The sequence below is a fragment of the Hypanus sabinus genome, chromosome 10, assembly GCF_030144855.1.
Source record: "Hypanus sabinus isolate sHypSab1 chromosome 10, sHypSab1.hap1, whole genome shotgun sequence".
In the NCBI taxonomy this organism is placed as follows: Eukaryota; Metazoa; Chordata; class Chondrichthyes; order Myliobatiformes; family Dasyatidae; genus Hypanus; species Hypanus sabinus.
In genome coordinates, this window is record NC_082715.1 from 11057607 (window position 1) to 11079504 (window position 21898).

A 21898-nucleotide genomic window follows, 5' to 3' on the forward strand; every position below is an offset into this window, starting at 1 on the left:
TGTCCAGGACTGCTGCGGGTTCTTCCTCTTGCCCACTTGGGGCTGGTATGAACTCCCCTGAGACGACCAGGGGCGCGCCATACACCAGCTCGGCCGACGAGATGTGCAGATCCTCTTTGGATACTGTGCAGATTCCAAGCAGGACCCAGGGAAGCTTGTCCATCCAGTTAGGCCCTTTCATGTGGGCCATGTGAGCTGACTTCAAGTGACGGTGGAAGCATTCCACTAGTCCGTTCGACTGTGGGTGGTAGGTAGTTTGTGGTGTAGCTGTGTTCCCAACAGGCTGAACACAGCCTACCACAGGCTGGAGGTGAACTGGGCACCTCTGTCGGAGGTAATGTGGGCCAGTATCCTGAAGCGTGCTACCCAGGTTACAATCAGCGGTCGGGCACAGGAATCAGTGGTGGTGTCGGTGAATGGGACCGCCTCTGGCCATCTCGTGAACTGGTCTGTCATAGTTAGGAGTTACCACGCTCCTCGCGACACTGGCAGGAGCCCCACGATATCCACATGAATGTGGTCGAACCTCCGGTGGGTGAGTTCGAACTGCTGAGGTGAGGCTTTGGTGTGCCTCTGCACCTTGGCTGTTTGGCACTTTGCGCACGTTTTGGCCCATTCTCTGACCTGTTTGCGAAGTCCGTTCTACACGAACTTGCTGGAGACCATCCGGACAGTTAGATGGGTGCGCCAAGCCGTGTATAGAGTTGAAAACTCGCTGCTGCTGGGACAATGGGACGAGGTTGGCCAGTAGCCATGTTGCACAGGAGGGTCCACTCATCTGGGCCTACGAGGAAGTCTTGCAGCTGCAAACCCGAGACTGCGGTCCTGTAGCTGGGCATCTCATCGTCTGCCTGTTGCACCTCGGCCAATGCTGCGTAGTCCACCCCCTGGGACAGGGCCTGGACAGCTGATCTGGAGAGTGCATCTGCCACAACATTGTCCTTTCCCGAGACATGCTGGATGTCCGTCGTGTACTTGGAGATGTAGGACAGTTGTCGCTGCTGGCGGGCCGACCAGGGATCGGACACCTTCGTGAATGTGGTGAACGGCCTGCCTTCTAAGAAGTACCTGAAATGCCGGATTGCCAGATATTGTGCCAACAGCTCCTGGTCGAAGGAACTGTACTTCGGGTGACCTTGCTTGCTGAAGAATGCCAGGGGTTACCAGCACCCCACCTGCAGCTGTTTTGGATGCGTCCACTGTGAGGGCGGTTGGAACGTCCGTTTCCAATCAGTTTCTCATCATCATCGCGGCGTCTGCCAAGGCTTCCTTGGCTTTAACGAAAGCGGCTGCAGCCTCTTCGTCCCAAGTAATGTCCTTGCCTTTACCTGACATCAGGGTGAACAAAGGGCGCATGATACGGGCTGCTGAGGGGAGGAAACGGTGGTAGAAGTTCACCATACCAACGATCTCCTGCAGACCTTTGACTGTGTTGGGCAAGGCGAAGTGGCGGATCGCATCTACCTTGGCAGGCAGAGGTGTTGCCCCGTCTTTGGTAATCCTGTGGCCCAGGAAGTCGATGGTGCCGAGTCCGAACTGGCATTTGGCCAGGTTGATCGTGAGGCCGAATTCACTCAGGCGGGCGTAGAGCTGGCAGAGGTGGGACAGATGCTCCTGATGACTACTGCTGGCTATGAGGACATTGTCCAAATAGATATCCAAACGCAAAGTCCAGGTCGCATCCCACCGCATCCATTAGCCGCTGGAACGTCTGTGCGGCATTCTTCAGGCCAAACGGCATTCAGAGGAATTCAAACAGGCTGAATGGGGTGATGAGTACTGTTTTGGGGATGTCTTCAGTGTGTACTGGGATTTGATGGTATCCCCAGACGAGGTCTACTTTGGAAAAGATTCTTGCCCCGTGCAGGTTTGCTGCAAAGTCCTGTATGTGCGGCACAGGGTAACGGTCTGGAGTTGTAGCCTTGTTCAGTCTGCAGTAGTCGCCGCATGGTCTCCAGCCCCTGGCTGCTTTGGGCACCATGTGCAGGGAGGAGGCCCATGGGCTGTTGGACCACTGTATGATCCTGAATTCCTCCTTTGCCAGGTGGAGCTTGTCTGTGGGGAGACTTCGTGCGCAGGCGTGGAGGGGTGGTCCCTGGGCCAGAATGTGGTGCTGTACTCCATGTCTGGGCATGGCTGCCATGAACTTCAGTGCCAGAACCGATGGAAAGTCCACCAGGGTTCTGGTGAATTTGTTGTCAGACAGTGCGATGGAGTTCAGGTGTGTGGCCGGCAACTTGGCTTCACCCAGGGAGAGCGTCTGGAAAGTCTTGGCAAGGACCAGTCTTTTCCCTTGCAAGTTGACCAGCAGGCTGTGAGCTCGCAAGAAGTCCACCCCCAGGAGGGTCTGTGCTCCGTTGCCAGGTCTGGTCTGGCCTGCTGTTGGGCGCGTGGCTTGGTAATCTGTCCGATGGACGCCCCACTCTCCCTCTTGGCTTTCCGCATCACATCTGCCCGGGCCACCACCTTCCTGGGGTCACTGTAATCTGCGTTGGCCAGTAGCAGATGTATGTCCTCGGGCAGTTGCTCTAGGAACGCCTGCTCAAACATCAGGCAGGGCTTGTGTCCGTCAACCAGGGCCAGCATCTCGTTCATTAATGCTGACGGCAGCCTGTCTCTCAAACCGTCCAGGTGCAGCAAGCGGGCACCTCGCTCACGCTGTGAGAGGCCAAAGGTCCCTATGAGCAGTGCTTTGAATGCTGCATATTTGCCTTCTTCCGGGGGTGACTGTATGAAATCCTCAATCTGGGCGGCTGTCTCCTGGTCGAGGGAGCTCACCACGTAATAGTAAAGCGTGGAATCAGAAGATATCTGCCGAATCTGGAACTGGGCTTCTGCTTGGTCAAACCACACGCATGGTCGCAGTGTCCAGAAAGTTGGCAGTTTTAGCGAAACTGCGTGAACAGATGAAGAGTCGATCATCTTTGGTCCAAATCCTGTTTGGACCGTTGGGGTCACCAATGTAGCGATGTGCTACACACAGAGCTAGAAATAACAACACGCAGTCTGTAAGTTGCACTCCAGACTAGCTCATTTGAACTTCACGGCACTGGCTTTTATACAGTTCCGTTCCCGCCCTCTCTGGGTGCAAATGACGTCAGAGGTGCATTACAAAAGTCTCTTTCCGCATGCGGGCTTTCTCCATTTTGGGTCTGGCCTCTCTGCCGACGCGCGTGCCTTTTTGCGAGCCAGTTCACCTGCGTAGAAAGAGGGTTGCCACAAGCCCCCTTTAAAAGCAACACATCACAACAAGAAATTCTTCAGTGAAGTTAAAATTTGAAGTGCATGAAATTGAATGTATGGGAGCTATATTGTTTGTAACAAGCTTTATTATCATTCACATATGTCATCACTTTTTTTGCGGCAGTACAGAGCAATGCATAAAATTACTACAATGCTATGCAAAAGTGTTAAAGTCTCAAGGACATTTGCACAGTACTGTATTTCTGTTATAGGCTAAATGGAAATTGCTGTGTCTTTATTGATCTTGCTCATTCCCAAAAAAGTAAAATCTTTCAGCATCTTTATTCTAATCTAATATAAAATTGAGTTTGATCTGTTATTAATTTTGTGTGGATTATTTCCAATGACTCTGCTACCCAATTGTTGAGAAAAGATTGAAAAATGTGCTCAAATTTATTAGAAAAGGGCAGTTTTATCTATTCTATTCAAAGGAGGTGTGTCAGCATCTTTGCTTTCTGAGAAGGTTAAGGAGGTTAAGGGAACACTAATAAACTTCCACAGCTGTACTGTTGAAATTATCCTGACTGGTTGGATCATAGTCTGGTATGCAATTTGAATGCAAGAAACTGCAGGTAATAGTGGATTCCACCAAATACATTAGAGGCACATCCCACGTATTTACAGGAGGCTCTGTCGCAAGACAACGTCCATTAAAGTCATGGTTGAGTTTATCATCACGTGCCAGGGCCAACAGGCTCTGGGACAGTTTCTTCCACCAGGCCATCAGACTGACGAATTCATGCTGGTACAACAGTATTTCTGTTCTATAGAATATTCTGGTAATATTCTATATTGCTAGTCCTGTTGTACATACTATTTATTATAAATTACTATAAATTGCACATTTAGATAGAAATGTAACCTAAAGATGTTTACTCCTCATGTATATGAAGGATATAAGTAAATAAGGTCAGTTCAATACACAAGTACATGTATGCACAGGTGCAATGAAAAACTGCACAGACACAGCATCATATAAGCAGGATTCATTAAAATAATTAAACACAATTTTTTTACAAGAACAAAATTAAAACAAAAAAAAGATAGTTTTGGTGCAATGTGATCAATGTGGTGTTGCTAAACTGCAGTATCAAGGTTGCACTGACTGGTTGAAGGGGAATAACTGTTCTGGTCCCTGGAGGGTTTGTGGGTTTAAGTCTTTAGCTTTTGTGCGTCCTGCTTGATGGTAGCTGGCCTGGTTAGTGACGATCTTTGATGATAAATGTTGCCTTTTTGAAGTAAAGCCTCCTTTAAAAGCTACCAGTGGTGACAGCAAATGTGCCGGTGATGTATTGTACAGCTGCAGCTTGTGCAGATACAGCTGCAAGCAAGTTTTTCATCGCTCCTATATATGCCTGTACTTGTGCATAGCATATGATAATAAACTTGACTGATTTCTGGGAAGTGCTGTAGTTATCCTTTTTGTAATGACAAATTGATATTGGTGAGAAAACCTTGGATTGTTTATGTGATGCTTTTTAGGTCCTTATATTCAGCTATTTTTTTTTAAGTTTGACTTGGAAAGATTTATTCAAATACACTAACCTAGACACTACTAGGTTAGATGAGTTGGATGGCTGTAAGACTTTTGCCAAAAAAATGGAGATTGTATATTAGTGCTACGTCACAGTGATGTAGAGATGTACACGGAGAAGTGTAAATTCATTTAACATTTTAAGTCGATTTGGTTGTTTCTCCTGATGAGATATCCAAATACAGTTTATTTTGCACGATTTAAATAGTTCAAGATGGACTAGAAGGGCCTGTTTCTATGCTGGGCTTTTCTATGACTCTACTATTCATGGGTCATAAAACAGTACAGCACAGTTCAGCTATTACTGCTTACAGTTCAGCTGTTATATAGATTAAGTTGTTGCTGGAAGTAAATGATGCAGATGCAGGAGAGGATGTACCCTATGGTGGGGGAGTCTTGGACAAGAGGACACAGCCTCAAAATAGAGGGACGTCCATCTAGAACAGAGATGAGTAGGAATTTTTTTAGCCAAAGAATGGTGAATCTGTAGAATTTGTTGCCACTGGTGGCTGTAGAGTTCAAGTCATTGGGTATATTTAAGGCAGAGGTAGGTTCTTGATTAGTCAGGGTATGAATGGATTCGGGGAGAAGGCAGGAAACTGAGGCTGAGGGGGGAAATGGATTAGCCATGATGGTGGAGCAGACTTGATGGGCCAAAATGGCCTAATTCTACACCGATATCTTATGGTCTAAATTGTTTTATTGTAAAGTGAAATCACTGCTTGAATTTAACATTGTAAAGATTTGCAGTAAAATGCTAATTTATGTTTATCTGTATTTATACAGTCACGATTATACTCCCATCAACTCTGCAGTAACAGGAATGCTGACAAGAAAAAGAACACTTAATTTTGATGGTGTTGATTGTTCATTAAAAATATCATCACCTAAGTTAAGAACCTCATCAAAGTTATTAAATTATCAAAATGATTGTCATAATAAAGAAAATCATTTTGAAAACTGTGCTTCAGTACAGATGTCTATTGATGAACAACAAGATGATTCCCGGGAATTGATTTCCAATGGAAAGGACAGTGCGCGTAATTCTGGTGTATCTCCAAAGACTTTTTACAAGAATGAAAAGCGGCTGTATCTCATTCCCCTTGAAAGAAAATTGATCAGTCAGAATAGTCTTTCCAAGTCTGTCGCTACAACTCAACAATCTGAAATAAAAAGTAAAAAATCTCAAGCAAGGAAACACTTGAAAATAAAACAAAGCATGTCTAAGGTTCCAATTTCTAAAATTCCATTTGATTTGAAGAAATCTCAGACGAATAAAAACAAAGATGATTCTGATGCCACTTCAGAACAAACCCATCTGAAGGAAAGTGTGTTTTATGGATCTAAGACCAGAACACTGACTTTTAATTCAAAAATAAATGGTTTGAAGGTACAACAAAAAGCTAAAATACAGAAAGGAGCGGCTTTCTTTTCTACCGGCAGAAAAACTCAGTGTTTGTTCAAAAAGAATCTTCCAGACTCTGACAACAAATCAATTTCATCTGATTGCAGAATCCAACAAAGTAAAAGCAACGCCCGAGTGTCCGACCAGAAAGGTCCTCCTCTGGGCAATTACAGCAATAAATTGAATGATGAGGTTAATAGCAACACTGCTAAAATGAAAACTGAACCAAATCAGCAAAGAGAAGTTGAAACATCTGCACAGCTACCTGCCAGTTTACTCAGAGCTTTGCCTACTACAGAGTTGAGTGTGGTACTTCAGAAAATAGAATTGAAACAATCCAGTTGCCCAGTTGTGGTAACCATGGAAAAATCACTGCAACAGAATGATTCGACAACAAAAGTAAGGCAGAGCTTGGGATTACATTTTCTGTATCATTTTGCCTTTTGTAAATATGTACTGTATTTAGTAAGTCTTTACCTACAATTCTTATGTGGCTCAGGATGGGATGTGTGGCACGTAGGGGATTTTCTTGTGCAGTTACAGCAGCTTGCTGACTGGGCAGTGTTCTGTATTTATTTAGCAATGAAGGTCGGAGTAGGTTCTTCTGGCTCTTTTAGCCCCACTGCACCAGCAACCCCTGACAAACCCGATTAACTGTGATCACGGGGCAATTTACAAAGACCAGTTAATCTACACAGTGCATCTTTGGACTGTGGAAGTAAAACTGGAGCGCCCAGAGGAATCCCTCACATTCCACTGGGAAGATGTGCAGAGACTCGTTATAGAACGGAGGTGGAATTGAACTCTGGAGCACCTCAAGCTGTAATAGCATCGTGCTAACCATTGCTCTACTGTGGCGCTGGAAAAGGTGATTTTTTTTTTTACTTGTATCGAGTCATAATTACATAAGAATGAGTAAAATTAAAGCTGACAGCTCCAAGTTCATGAGCCAAAAGTTATGCTTGAGTTGGACAGATGCTAATTACCATAGCTTTCCAACATTTCTGTTCTGTCGAAGCGATTATTTATTTATTTATTGACATACAGAGCGGAATAGACCCTCCCACACGTTCGAGCCACCCAGCAATCCCCCGATTTAATCCTAGCCTAATCACAGGACAATTTACAATGACCAATTAACCTGCCAACTGGAGTGTCTTGAACTGTGGGAGGAAACCCTCGCCGTCACGGAGAATGTACAAGCTTCTTACAGACAGCGATGGGAATATATTAGAATTTGAATTTATTCTTGCAATACACTTTTGACCACCTTATATCCTGATCAAATCATAAATTCTACACCTGAGAGTGCTCAAGTACTGTACATATTTTTATAAATGAAAATTGCTTTATTTACCTCTATTTTATCTCGTGAAATAAAAGAGTGAAAATTCTGGTGTTTTGGAGCAGAAGGACGAGCCAACAGCCCCGAATGGAAATATTGAAAAAAGTGAAGGTAACTTCTTTGTTCATGAGTTAAATGTTTGTTTATTTAGCGATACAGTGAGGAACAGGTCCTGGCTCAGCGAGGCACACTGCCAAGTAACCCACTTACTTAACTAGCATAATCACAGGACAATTTACAATGACCAATTAACCTACTAACCAGTACATCCATCTATGGACTGTCAGAGGAAACTGGCCTAGGAAGAATGAACAAACTCCTTAGAGATGGTGCCAGATTTGAACTCCAATCCCCCAAGCTGTAATAGTGTCGTACTTGCTGTTGTGCTTCAGTGGTGCTTTGTGTTAGCTTTCAGCAATAACTATAAAATGGGACAAAAAGTTGCTCTGCAATAATGCTTGCCTTGGTGTCGGGTGAAGTATGATTTTTCATTTCTCACTCGAGAGATGCGGAGAGTGCAGAGATATAGATAGGTTGAGTGGGCGAGGGTCTGGCAGATGGAATGCAATGGTGGTAAATATGAGGTTATCCTCTTTGGGAGGAAAAATGAAAAAGCAGATTATTATTTAAATGGTAAAAAACTGCAGCATGCTGCTATGCAGAGGGACTTGGGAGTGTTTGCACATGAATCACAAAAGGTTGGTTTGCAGGTGCAGCAGGCTATCAAGAAGGCCTTCATTACTAGAGGGATTGAATTTAAGAGCAAGGAGGTTATGCTACATCTGTGCAGGGTATTGGTGAGGCCGCACCTAAAGTACTGTGTACAGCTGTGGTCTCCTTACTTGAAGGATATATAGGCTTTGGAGGCAGTGCAGAGGAGGTTCACCAAGTTGATTCCAGAGATGAAGGTGTTAGACTATGAGGAGAGATAATCGCCTGGGAAATTCAGAAGAATGAGAGGAGATCTTATAGAAACATATAAAACTATGAAAGGATTAGATAAGATAGATGCAGTAAAGTTGTTTCCACTGGTAGGTGAGACTAGAGCTAGGGCACAGATTTGGGGGAGTAGATTTAGGATAGTGCTGAGGAAGAACTGCTTTTCCCAGAGGGGGGTGAATCTGGAATGAAGCAGAGGGGGCGACCTCAGTAAATACATTTAAGACAAGGTTGGATAGATTTTTGCATAGTAGGGGAATTAAGGATGATGGGAAAAAGGCAGGAAGGTGGAGATGAGTCCATGATCAGATCAACCAAGATCTTATTGAATGGCGGAGCAGGCTCCATGAGCCAGGTGACCTGCTCCTGCTCCTTTTTCTTATGTTCTTATCGACATCATGGATGAGAACCTTTTAGAGATAGTGTGGAATCCTAACTAAGTGTAGATTCATATTTGTAAGGTACAATTTCTAATTTGTTGTCAAGCTGTAGCGATGGCTGCAAGTAAACAGTTCCATGAAGCCTGAAGAAGTTGGACATTTGGAAGTTGCACACAAAGAAAAATGACATTGTTATTTCAGAATTGAAACTAAGATAACCAAGTAGCTTAAAGCTAGGGACTGTTAAATGCAGAACTGTTGAATGACGTCAGATGATAGCAATGAAGCAATATTAAATGAACAAGGTATATAGGGTCCCAATGTTTAATCAGAATGGATTCATACTAGATCAGTTATAATTTAAATAAAAGCTATTTTGTGGGTTGGGAAAATTCTAGTTCTATTGTTTTATTGAAACTCAAGCTGAGTTTTTAAATTTAATTGAAAATCCTCTTATATGAGGATACATTTCTTGCAATTGTCATTACTGAAGTCATAGTGTTAGGTTTTGTTATTACACGATTCCTTTGTAAATGCTTATTTTTGACTTTCAGGCTTATTGTCAAGTGCAGCTGTCTACCCCATTTTCAGTACTCGTCCTGGCAGTAAAAGGTATGTTCAACAACAGGCCCAAGTACATACTCCTGGCAGTAAGCTTCTACTGCTACAGTGCCTTTACTTCAGACGTTGTCTATATAACCCCTATGTGTTTTGTACTATCCCGAGCAATAAACCATTATGTTCTGTTAGCTTTCCTAATTACTTGACGTGTTATCAATCTGCATTCTGGTCTTATGCAAATCCTGTACTGGAGTACTCAAAGTTTTTCAATTTAGAAGCTCTGCAGTCTCTCACTGGTGAGATTTTTTCATTTCAATTTTCCTGGCAAAATAGATAATTGCTTTTTTTTTGCTTCATAGTCATAAAGTTCTGAAGTTATATAGCACCAAAACTGGCCATTTGGTCCTTGTGTCTATGTCGTCTCTTGCACCAATCTACACTAATCCCATTTTCTTATGTTAAGTTTTGTAGACTTCGATACCATCTAGAAAATTCAAGTACTTATCTGGAAGCTTCTTAAATGTTGCCTTCCACATCTCCTCAGGCAGTACATTCTACATTTCCAGGATGGGGGTGGGGGGGGATTTCCTCACTAAACCTCTGTAAGTTCTCTGCCTCTTAAACCTAATTGCTCTTTTAGTCCACCCAGTCAAGAATTTAAAAAATACTATCTATCCCCCTCATGTAATATCTCCTTATAATCTTAATGTTCAAATCCAGGCAGCATACTGGCAAATCTGCTCTGCATGCTCTTCAGCACAATCACATTTTCTTTCCCTCTTGGATGGTGACCAGACCTACACACAACACTCAAGCTGTGGCCTGACTAATTGAATAACTACTTTGGTTCTGTCTTCACTAAGGAGGACATAAATAATCTTCTGGAAATAGTAGGGGACCGAGGGTCTAGTGAGATGGAGAAACTGAGGGAAATACATGTTAGTAGGGAAGTGGTGTTAGGTAAATTGAAGGGATTAAAGGCAGATAAATCCCCAGGGCCAGATGGTCTGCATCCCAGAGTGTTTAAGGAAGTAGCCCAAGAAATAGTGGATGCATTAGTGATAATTTTTCAAAACTCCTTAGATTCTGGATTAGTTCCTGAGGATTGGAGGGTGGCTAATGTAACCCCACTTTTTAAAAAAGGAGGGAGAGAAAAACCGGGGAATTATAGACCACTTAGTCTGACATCGGTGGTGGGGAAAATGCTAGAGTTGGTTATCAAAGATGTGATAACAGCACATTTGGAAAGAGGTGAAATCATTGGACAAAGTCAGCATGGATTTGTGAAAGGAAAATCATGTCTGACGAATCTTATAGAATTTTTTGAAGATGTAACTAGTAGAGTGGATAGGGGAGTGCCAGTGGATGTGGTATATTTAGATTTTCAAAAGGCTTTTGACAAGGTCCCACACAGGAAATTAGTGTGCAAACTTAAAGCACATGGTATTGGGGGTATGGTATTGATGTGGATAGAGAATTGGTTGGCAGACAGGAAGCAAAGAGTGGGAGTAAATGGGACCTTTTCAGAATGGCAGGCAGTGACTAGTGGGGTACCGCAACGCTCAGTGCTGGGACCCCAGTTGTTTACAATATATATTAATGATTTAGACGAGGGAATTAAATGCAGCATCTCCAAGTTTGCGGATGACACGAAGCTGGGCGGCAGTGTTAGCTGTGAGGAGGATGCAGGATGACTTGGATAGGTTAGGTGAGTGGGCAAATTCATGGCAGATGCAATTTAATGTGGATAAATGTGAGGTTATCCACTTTGGTTGCAAGAACAGGAAAACAGATAATTATCTGGATGGTGGCCGATTAGGAAAAGGGGAAGTGCAATGAGACCTGGGTGTCATTGTACACCAGTCATTGAAGGTGGGCATGCAGGTACAACAGGCGGTGAAAAGGGTAAATGGTATGTTGGCATTCGTAGCAAAAGGATTTGAGTACAGGAGCAGGGAGGTTCTACTGCAGTTGTACAAGGCCTTGGTGAGACTGCACCTAGAGTATTGTGTGCAGTTTTGATCCCCTAATCTGAGGAAAGACATTCTTGCCATAGAGGGAGTACAACAAGGTTCACCAGATTGATTCCTGGGATGGCAGGACTTTCATATGAAGAAAGACTGGATTGACTTAGGCTTATACTCGCTGGAATTGAGAAGATTGAGGGGGGATCTTATTGAAACGTATAAAATTCTAAAGGGATTGGATGGGCTAGATGCAGGAAGATTGTTTCCAATGTTGGGGAAGTCCAGAACGAGGGGTCACAGTTTAAGGATAAAGGGGAAGCCTTTTAGGACCGAGATGAGGAAAAACTTCTTCACACAGAGAGTGGTGAATCTGTGGAATTCTCTGCCACAGGAAACAGTTGAGGCTGGTTCATTGGCTATATTTAAGAGGAAGTTAGATATGGCCCCTGTGGCTAAAGGGATGGGGGGTATGGAGAGAAAGCAGGTACAGAGTTCTGAGTTGGATGATCAGCCATGATCATACTGAATGGCGATGCAGGCTTGAAGGGCCGAATGGCCTACTCCTGCACCTATTTTCTATGTTTCTAATGGTTAATAAAGCTGTGACATGATGTCCCAACTTCTGTTTGCAATGTCTAATGAGGACAACCTTTACATATGCCTTCTTCACCAGTTTATCCACCTAGACTGGCACTTTTGAGGAACTTGTGGACATGTAACCCAAGGTCCATGTGCTCATCTTCACTCTCTGGAGTCCTATCTTTGTGTCTGTCCTACCCTTGTATGCCTTCCCAAAGTGCAGTGCCTATCAAATGTTGAAAGGCCTCAATAGAGTGGATGTGGAGAGGATGTTTCCTATGATAGGGGAGTCTTAAGACCAGACGGCACAGCCTCAGAATAGAGGAACGTTCATTTAGATGTGGAGGAATTTCTTTAGCTAGAATCTGTGGAATTCATTGCCACAGGTAGCTGTGGAGGCCAGGCTTTTGGATAAACTTAAGGCAGAGGTTGATAGGTTTTTGATTAGTCAGGACATGATCAGTTACAGGGATTGGGGCTGAGATGGAAATGGATCAGTCATGATGAAATGGTGAAACTTCCTTGATGGGCCAAATGGCTCAAGTCTGCTCCTATGGTCTTGTGGTCTAGCATTTGGCAGCTCCTGGTCAAGATGGCACCAGTGACAACAATTCTTCAGATGACATCTTCCAGATCATCAATCATTTCAGTTTTTCTACATATTCTACTTACTCTTCTTAATTTTGTTTTTGAAACTGTTAGAGCCTGTAATTTACAGTCTGTAGTTTGATTGAGTGAGCTATTGCTCTGCTGTCCACACTAAAACTCCAGAAAAGAAATGCAAGCATGAACTATTGTGAGGAGAAGCTCAGAGACAAGACAAGCAGTCATTATTGACAACATTTCTCACCGATTAAGACGTCAAGGAAAATTGAAACGTCGAGGCAACTGCAGAGGAAAGTGAGTGGTTCTCAGGGATGCCGCTGCCCTCGGTCGCTGGTGCACGCCACTGCCCTTAGAGCTGTTATTGAAATCCTGCGATTGGCCTCTTTCAGTTATATGTTTTTTTTCACGTTGCCGATCGGCGGGCTGGGATCTTTTCGTTTTTGTGCAGTGGGAGGCATTGATGTCTTTCTTTCAACTTCTATGGTTTTCTGTATTGTGGCTATCTGGAGAAGACAATTCTCCTAGGTGTATACTTTGATAATAAAATTAAACTTTGAAAACAATTTTTAAAAATCAGAACACTTGGAAGAATTCAGCAAGTCAGACAGCACCTATGTAGGCAAACATTGCAAATCAACATTTTGGAATAAGTCCCTGCATCAGTACTGAGAGGGACCAGGAAAGATTGCCGATATATTGCAGAACAAGGGGTTGGGGATAGGACAGAGGCTGGTGGGTGATGTGGGAGCCAGATAGGGAAGGAATGAAGGCCAGAGTGCACCAGCCAGGTGAAAAGGATGAGAAGATGAAGTAAATGGAAGTACAATGGAGAGATAAAATGACTTGGATCCAGAAGCTTGAACTTGTCTTCAGCTTTCTTCCATATTGATTAGACGTGACTTGCCACACACAAAGCTATGCCGACTATTCCTAAGCAGTCTCTGTCTATCCAAATACTTGTGTCCAGTCCCCTACAATACGCCCAATAACTTTCCTACTACTGATGTCAGGTTCTGATGCACCATCAATAACTCACTCTGAGACGTAAGGCGAGATATCGGCTTTTATTGACTGAAGAAGGAACCAGCAGTGAGTGACCATCATATTACATCCTGGAGACTGAGGCAGAGGATCAGACCTCGATCGCCTTTATACAGGGGCCTGTGGGAGGAGCCACAGGAGCAGTCAGAAGGGGGCGTGTCCAGACAGGCACGTAGTTCACCACAGGTTCATCGGTCTATAGGTTTCAGGTTTATTCTTAAAGCCTTTCTTAAACAGTGTAACAAAATAGGCTGTCCTCTAATCCTTTGGTATCTCTCCTGTCACTAAGGATGATTTAAATATCTCTGCTAGGGCTCCTACAAATTCTGTACTTGCCTCCCACAGGGTCCAAGGGAACACCTTGTCAGACCTTGAGGATTTGTCCACCCTAATTTGCCGCAAGACAGCAAGGACCCCTCTGTATTTTCTGTTGGGTCCATGACCTCGCTGCTGTTTGGCCTCACTTCTATAGACTGTCAATCGCTCAAGTAAACTATGGTCACCATGCTATAGTAACAATATTGCCTGGGATGAAGCAGTTCATTTATGAAGACAATTTAGAAAAGCTAGGTATATTCTCCCTAGAGCAGATGAGAAAAAGATAGGGCAAGGCATCTATATACTACTAAAACTCTCATGCTCTGTTTGTCTGTTTGTGACCTCCAATTAGCATAAATGGTGGATTACACCAGCACGATTTTTGGCTAAATCAACTGAAAATGCGCTAACTTACAGAATGAAGGCAAAGTTCCGGGTTATATATTCGTATAAAATTGCTCACTCGCCAAAATCAACAGCCTTGCTTTCACCCGAGTGCTGATGTCAGCCATGATGGAAACCATGACACAACACCACGACGCATGCGCAAGGCCAGCCTCAGAAGCAACTCGCGATGCCCACAGCAGCGACACCAACCGGAGCAAAAGGACAGGGCAGCTGTATTTCGAGCAGTCACATTCTGCTATTCACCATCAGCATGTGCAGGATTAGGACAGATCAAACTGCCACCCATCTATAAGATAATTAAATCTCATTGTAATGACTTACTTCGAGACGCCCATCAAACCCTTTGCTGCAGTCAAAGTACAGCGGTGACTATATCACGTCCATTTAGGAGAATGCCAACCACATCATCAAGAATAATCAGCATCCTGGAGTCTTTGATGTTAACTGCTTTGTATCTTCTATCCAGCATTAGGGTTTTAAAAGGAAAAAAATGGTCAGCCTAATTATGGTGCATGGAAAGAAGGGGGACATTATGGTCAAGAGATGACGCCAAACATCATCGGGAAGTGGCAAGGAGAGGGAGAGAACAAGAATCGGATGAGGCCAGGGCTGCACGACTCCAGGCTCAAAAAGTCAGGACAAAAAAGATGAGAGAAGAAGAGACAGGAGGAGAGGCACCCACGTCTCCAGAATGACAACAACAGGCACAAGAGGAGGAGAGAGGAAGAGACAAAGGAGCTGAGAAATACACGTCTCCAAGATCAGAAACAAAGAATAAACAGCAGAAGAGGTGAATGGAGATAGTGGATGAAAGGACTGCACATCTCCAGAATGACAACGAGAGGCACAAGGGTGGCAGATCAACCAGAAATGATGCCATCAAAAGTGTCCTCCATTAAACAAGGAGGAGCTATATTTGCCTTGCTATGCGTCGTTTTTCTTTAATAAACTAAGGTTTTCTTCTTCAATTTCCGAAGCAAAACAATACCAATAGTATTCAGGAAAATTTAATGTTCATTCTGGTCACATCAGACTGCACTACCCTTCTCTCAAAGGGTGCCCCAAGGGGTCACCCCTTTGTCTAATGGTATACAAAACTGAGGGATATAGAAATGGAGAATATTTTCCTGAAAATGGAAAATTCAATGTTCATCTGGCTTCACCATTGCAACATAACCTCCAATTTCTGTATTATGTGCCCAACTAGTGAAAGCCATAATCTGATGATTATGAGCCATGTTATTGACCATCTAGAATCTATGGATTTGTACTCCAAAGTTTGTCTGTTTCTCAGTTCTCCCTATTGTTCATGGTGTATGTCCTAGTCTTGTTAGTGCTCTCAAAATGCATTGATAACGGGAGTGTAATACAGATTAAACTCTATCTGCCTATATCAGCCTAAGACTACCTTTCACACGATCAACAACTCTATCAGTCCTGATGCTGCCTGTGAATTTGCTGATCATGCCATCCTCTTCCAAGTCATATACATATATTGCAAAGAACAAGGGTTCTGGCACTGACGTTTGTGATACACCACTAGTCAAAAACACCCAATAGCAAAAATGAGAGATATGGGACAAACGTGGGGAAATACAGCAGGTTAGGTGGGCACACACGAGACTGCAGATGCTGGAAATCTGGATTAACACACACAAAATTCTGCAGGAACTCATAGACAGGCAGAACATGCATCCTCTTCTGCCACCTTGGTGCCAGATGCAGAATGGAGGAGCAACACTTCATTCTGTCCTGGTAGTCTCCAAACTCCTCGAATCAGATCCCTGCTCGTTCAGGTCTGACTTTCCACCTATCACCTTCCAGTTTCTTGCATTATTCTCTTTTCTTCACCTCTTCCCTTTTCCATGTCCCCAAAAAATAAGGAATTTAAGAAAATAAAACCAATGTATCGATAGTTACATAAGCCACTTCTTTTATGATGTGCAATTGTTCCTGTGTTGGACTGTTCTCTGGTGCAGAAACTTTGTTAACCCATTGCTAACAATGTGTTCAGTGCCACTGCCCCAATGATTGTGATTTTTCTCTGTTTCTTCATCTTTCTAATGTGCATCTACATCAAGGATTTGTTTTGTATCGTCCATATTGTAAACAAGCAAAATTATCTGCTTAATTCTCCCTCTCCTTTTCCATTATTAATTCCTCTCACTCACTGCACGTAGTTGCACTGCTGCAGTAGAAGCAAGTTTGTACTATTGAATTGTGTGAGCTTTTGTATGTAAAGCTGTAAATTGTTAATTCAAGTTACTGAATTTCAGTTTCACATGTATTATATAAATAATAATCATCTTCATATTTGCGTGTGACCTTTGTAAAAGGTGGTGAAAAATCTGCCGAGTAGCTGAAAATCAGACACTTAATTATTCATATGATTAGTATCGCTAACAAAAGCACTTGCAGAATTTTTCTATAGCCATAGAACTAATTTATTGTTGTTCCTGTCTCAAGATCCCATGTGTGCATGTCTCTTGTATATTTGTATTCAGATTGAATTTTCTGTAGTGTTTCAGAAGCATATGGGTCATTCCATTTATTCTAGTTTAGCTGGCATATGTAGGTATTTTCCAGTCCGGAATGTGAATGAAGATGATGTCAGTGATTTTGAATTTACTACAGTATTTAATTTCTAGGACCCTCAATGTAATTTCTTTCTATGTAGGTGTGAACTGCAAAAAGAAGAAAATATAACCGTTGGGTCCAGTAATTTTCTTGCTCTTCCCAAGATGCCTTATCATGCACTTATACTGAAAAATAAGAAGAAAGACTATGATAAAGTACATAGTGATCAGCTAATAATAGTAAGTTCGAATTTGCTTGATTTTCTAGAACAAAAGGCTAATGAATGATTTTTACCAAAAAAAAATCAACATAAATTGGGAAAAAAAGCTTTCTACAAAAGGAGGTTCTCTGAAAATTAATCTCTCTCCAAATAGGATTGAAATTGAAATTTACTTTTAAAACCAAAAACCCTTTTGGGGAACATAATCTTAGGCCCGCCAACAATTTAGTGAAATATTTGTGCTTGCTTCTTCCCACCTAAGTTACTCCTGTACATGCCTAGATATATTGCAGCTTCAGGACTTGCTGAATGACAGACTGCTATATCAGTCGCTGTACTCTGTTCCTGAACTTCACATTGAGGCCAAAAGCAAATCCCAACATTGATCCCAATCAGTATTAAACCGAGGAACTGTCTTCCTGATCTTCTATAAGGTTAAACCTAGAAAGGTTCAGGAGTGTTGTTCATTTGATTCTTGGCCTAAAAGATGACAGGTTAGACCGATCATTTTTGTCACATGTATGTTGAAACACACAGTGAAATGTGTTTGATTGTGTCAAGTATCAACACAGTCTGAGGAATTGCTGGTGGCAAATGTAAGTGTTGCCATACTTCTGGCACCAACGTAACATGTGCACTACCCACTAACCCTAACTACATGGGAGGAAACTGACACAGTAATGGGGAGAATGTATAATCTTACAGTCAGCAGCAGGAATTGAACCCGAATCACTGGCTCTATAAAATGTTGTGTTAACTGCTCTGCTACCATAGAATAAGTTGTTAACGCTACTTATTTCAATTGAGATTATTACTATTTTTGCAACATCTTAATGCTTTCATCATTTTTAATTACATAACCTTTAGTAGCTCATAAATATCTCAGAATATCTGATAGAGAATAAAGGTCTTCCCCAGCTTTGTCTTCTGCCAAAGCCTACCAGGACATTTCACAGTTCATCCTTAAGACTTTGCAATATTTGCCCTACACATCTGACCTAGGCGAGCGGCCTGAGACTTAATACCCAGTTTTGTCACATCTTCATGGTTAAAACAAAAACTAGAAGCTGCTTTTTACTCTTCAGGAAGTCTATTTCCTTTTAGCCTGCTGTGTTTTTGCAATACAGATCAAGTAAAAGCATTCTGCCAATGAACAGAACTATGACACAAGTTTCCTAGAAACATTCAAAGCTTTGCTGGGTTTGAGAACTACTACACTGCTTAGCCTACTGAGTTCTTCCAGCTATTAGTTTTTTGCTCTGCCTTCCAGCCTCTGCAGTCCCTTGTGTCTCCAATTTATTTTAAATTATTGTTTGCTTTTTTATCCTGCTGGCTAATTATAAGAGTGCAAATTCAGGTTCAAAGACAAAGTACTAATTGGAGTGGGAAGTCAATTATAAAATTATAATAAAGTAGACTGTCTCATCGTGAAATGTCAATTCATCATTTTCCTTTGTAGAAAGACTGCTAAATCTGCTAAATTCCTCCAGCATTTTATAATTAGAGTACAATAGGGAAACAGGCCCTTTAGCCCATCTAGTTCATGCTGAAACCATTTAAAGTGTCTACTTCCATTGATCTGCACTGGGACCGTTGCCCTCCATATCCCAAACTTCTCTTAAAAGTTCAAATTGAGCTCCCATGAGCCATATGTGCTAGTATCTCATTCCGCACTCTGGCGACTCTCTGAGTGAAGAAATTTTTCCACATGTTCTCCTTAAATCTCACCTTTCACCCTTAACCCATGATCTTTCGTTATATTCCCACCTAACCTTAGTGAAAAAAGTCTGCTTGCATTTACCCTATCTATACCCCTATCATTTTGTATACCTTTACCAAATCTCCTCTCAATCTTCTATGTTCTAAAGAACACAGCCCTAACCTATTCAAATTTTCCTTATAATTCAGGTCCTCCAGACCCAGTAACATCCTTGTGAATTTTCTCTGTACTCTTTCAAACTTGTTTACATCTTTCCTGTAGGTAGGTGCCCAAAACTGCACAAAATACTTCAAATTAGGCCCCAACTACTTCAACATAACATCCCATTTTCTGTATTAAATACATTTATTTATGAAGGCCAATGCGCCAAATTTTTTTACAACCCTATATACATGTGGCACCTCTTCCAACTTGTATTCCCACATCCCTTTGTTCTACCACACACCTCAGTGCACTGTTGTTCACTGTGTAAGACCCACCCTGGTTGATCCGCCCAAAGTGCAAAACCTCGCACTTGTCTGCATTAAATTCCATCTGACGCTTCAATAACAAACTCTGCCATCTTCTTTAGGGATAAAGATAGCAGAGCTTGTCACCAAAAATGCAGTTATAATCTATACCTGAACCAGTTTATTGGTCATATACGCTGAGAAAGCACTGGATCCTTTTTTTAAACATGTTAAGATATTAAAGATAAAATCTGTAAAATACATTAAGCATGTATTCAAGACAATACACGGGGAGCTGCGAGCACATGGAGGAGAGTTTGTGGCTGGCTTACCAATTTCTTCCTCTCAAGAAGACCTCAATTAGATTTTCAGAATAGTGTTTTTGTCTAGCTGAAAACAGGACTGTGTTAGTAATGAAGATTTGGAGATTACAATTAGAGAAGTACCTATCAAAAAAAGTAGAACCAAAGAAATTTTTTTGACTTGCTTTGACTTGTGTGATAGGAAGTTAGGTAACTTTCTGTCTTTGAATTGTGAAGTGATGACATCATTTCTGGATATCTGGTAGTATTTTACTATAAGAATTTGAGGTCCAATAAAGAAATCTAGGACTTTCTTTTTAAATTATTTCATTCACTTGGCAAAACCTAGGGTAAAGTGAAATATCAGATAGTTATGGGTGGGTAACTTGACGGTACAGTATAACATTTTATTTGCTGAGCTGATCTGAACCATTGTTCAGACAGAATGATCAGAGGGCCCTTTTGGACTGAGATAGCGGAGAATAACATCGAACAGATGTTGACACTGAGTCGAATAAGAAAATATAGGGGGACCTGAACAAATGATTAATGGAAAAGATGATGTTGAGGAGCAACCTTACTGAGAGGGAGAAGGGGAGGTGTAATTTTACTGATGAATTGCCAGAGATTCAGGCTATCAAGAAGGGAAATGGAATGTTGGCCTTCATTGCTAGAGGGATTGAATTTAAGATCCAGGAGGTTATGCTGCAACTGTACAGGGTGCTGGTGAGGCTGCACCTGGAGTACTGCGTACAGTTCTAGTCTCCTTACTTGAGGAAGAATATACTGGCTTTGGAGGTGGTGTAGAGGAGGTTCACCAGATTGATTCCAGAGATGAAGGTGTTAGACTATGATGAGAGATTGAATTGCCTGGGACTGTACGTGCTGGAATTCAGAGAAGAGAAGAGATCTTATAAAAACATAAAATTATGAAGGGGATAGATTAGATAGAGACAGAAAAGTTGTTTCAAATAATAGGTGAGACTAGAACTAGGGTCAGAGCCTCAAGATTTGGGGGAGTAGATTTGGGATGGAGATGAGGAACTGCTTTTCCCAGAGGGTGGTGAATCTGTGGAATTCTCTACACAATGAATCAGTGGAGGTTACCCCAGTGAATATATTTAAGACAAGTTTGGATAGATTTTTGCATAGTAGGGGAATTAGGGGTTATGGGGAAAAGACAGTAAGGTAGAGATGAGTCCATGGCCAGATCAGCCACGATCTTATTGAATGGCGGAGTAGGCTCGACTGGCCAGATGGCCTATTCTTGCTCCTACTTCTTATGTTCTTATGAGATGAAGGGTTTGTGGCTCAAGGCAAACCTGTGGTTGAACCATACTTTATGATGTTAGAACTGCCAGAATGCTGAGATCTCAGGATAGCATGCCTAGAACTAGAAACTGGGTGCAAAATTAAAACTAGGCTGGACAATTCAGAAGTCAAGTCTTTGCTTAACTAGAAGCTGATGCAGATCAATATGGGAAGAGGATTTGAATGGCCTTCTAATATGTGGAGGATCAAAAATGAAATTTCAAACAGTTGTACATTAGGACAGTTAATTCCAGAGGAAAGAGTATGGAAGTGTTTCAACATTGGATGAATTAAGGTAGGAGAAGAGAATCGCAAAGGTGGGCATAAATGGTCACAGAGATGATCTGACCCTCTTCTGGGTTGTGTGGAAACCAGTGCAATGAATGACCAGGTTTGGTTTTAGACAGGTGTCAAAACACATTGAGGAATATAAACCTGAGATGAGGCTGCCTTTTGAAATGTACTTTAAAAAAAAAGGGTCAAGGCATATTGTAACTCAATTATTATGGACAATTTCCTTTCCGCTATTGGAAACTCAGAAAATTTAAACACTGATTTAAATTGTAGAAAATGTATTCAGGTAGTCTTAGTAAATTAGAAACTGGACTGTAATAGCATCATAGATGTTTACTTGTTCTCACAATAACAGGTAAGCATTCATGGATATCTCTGCCTTGGGACAGTGCCTTCAAAGTTTAAGAGCCTGACTAAACAGTTTCTTGAATACGGTCATTTTGCAGGATGCAGGTCAGAAACACTTTGGACCTATCATCTGCAAGTCCTGTGGGATGATTTATACAGCTGCTAACCCTGAGGATGAATTGCAGCATTTACAACATCATCAAAGGTTCCTGGAAAGGCTTCGCTTTGTGGTATGAATGGTTATATTTAATCTCAGCTACGGAGTTCTTGAGAGTGTCAGTCATAGAGAGTATACAGTCATAGAGTATACAGCACAGAAACAGGCATTTCAGCTATCTAGTCTATGTCAAA

General features: G+C 42.2%; 1 protein-coding gene across 1 annotated transcript in view; it reads left to right on the top strand.

Annotated features, from left to right (window-relative positions):
* The window catches only part of esco2 (establishment of sister chromatid cohesion N-acetyltransferase 2), a 43609-nt gene that overhangs the window by 14914 nt on the left and 6797 nt on the right, over positions 1-21898 (top strand). Inside the window, exons 4-8 of the mRNA XM_059981406.1 lie at positions 5749-6581; positions 7566-7638; positions 9401-9458; positions 17004-17142; positions 21646-21777. Of these exons, the coding sequence (XP_059837389.1) occupies positions 5749-6581; positions 7566-7638; positions 9401-9458; positions 17004-17142; positions 21646-21777 (1235 nt within the window). The remainder of the gene's footprint in view (positions 1-5748; positions 6582-7565; positions 7639-9400; positions 9459-17003; positions 17143-21645; positions 21778-21898) is intronic.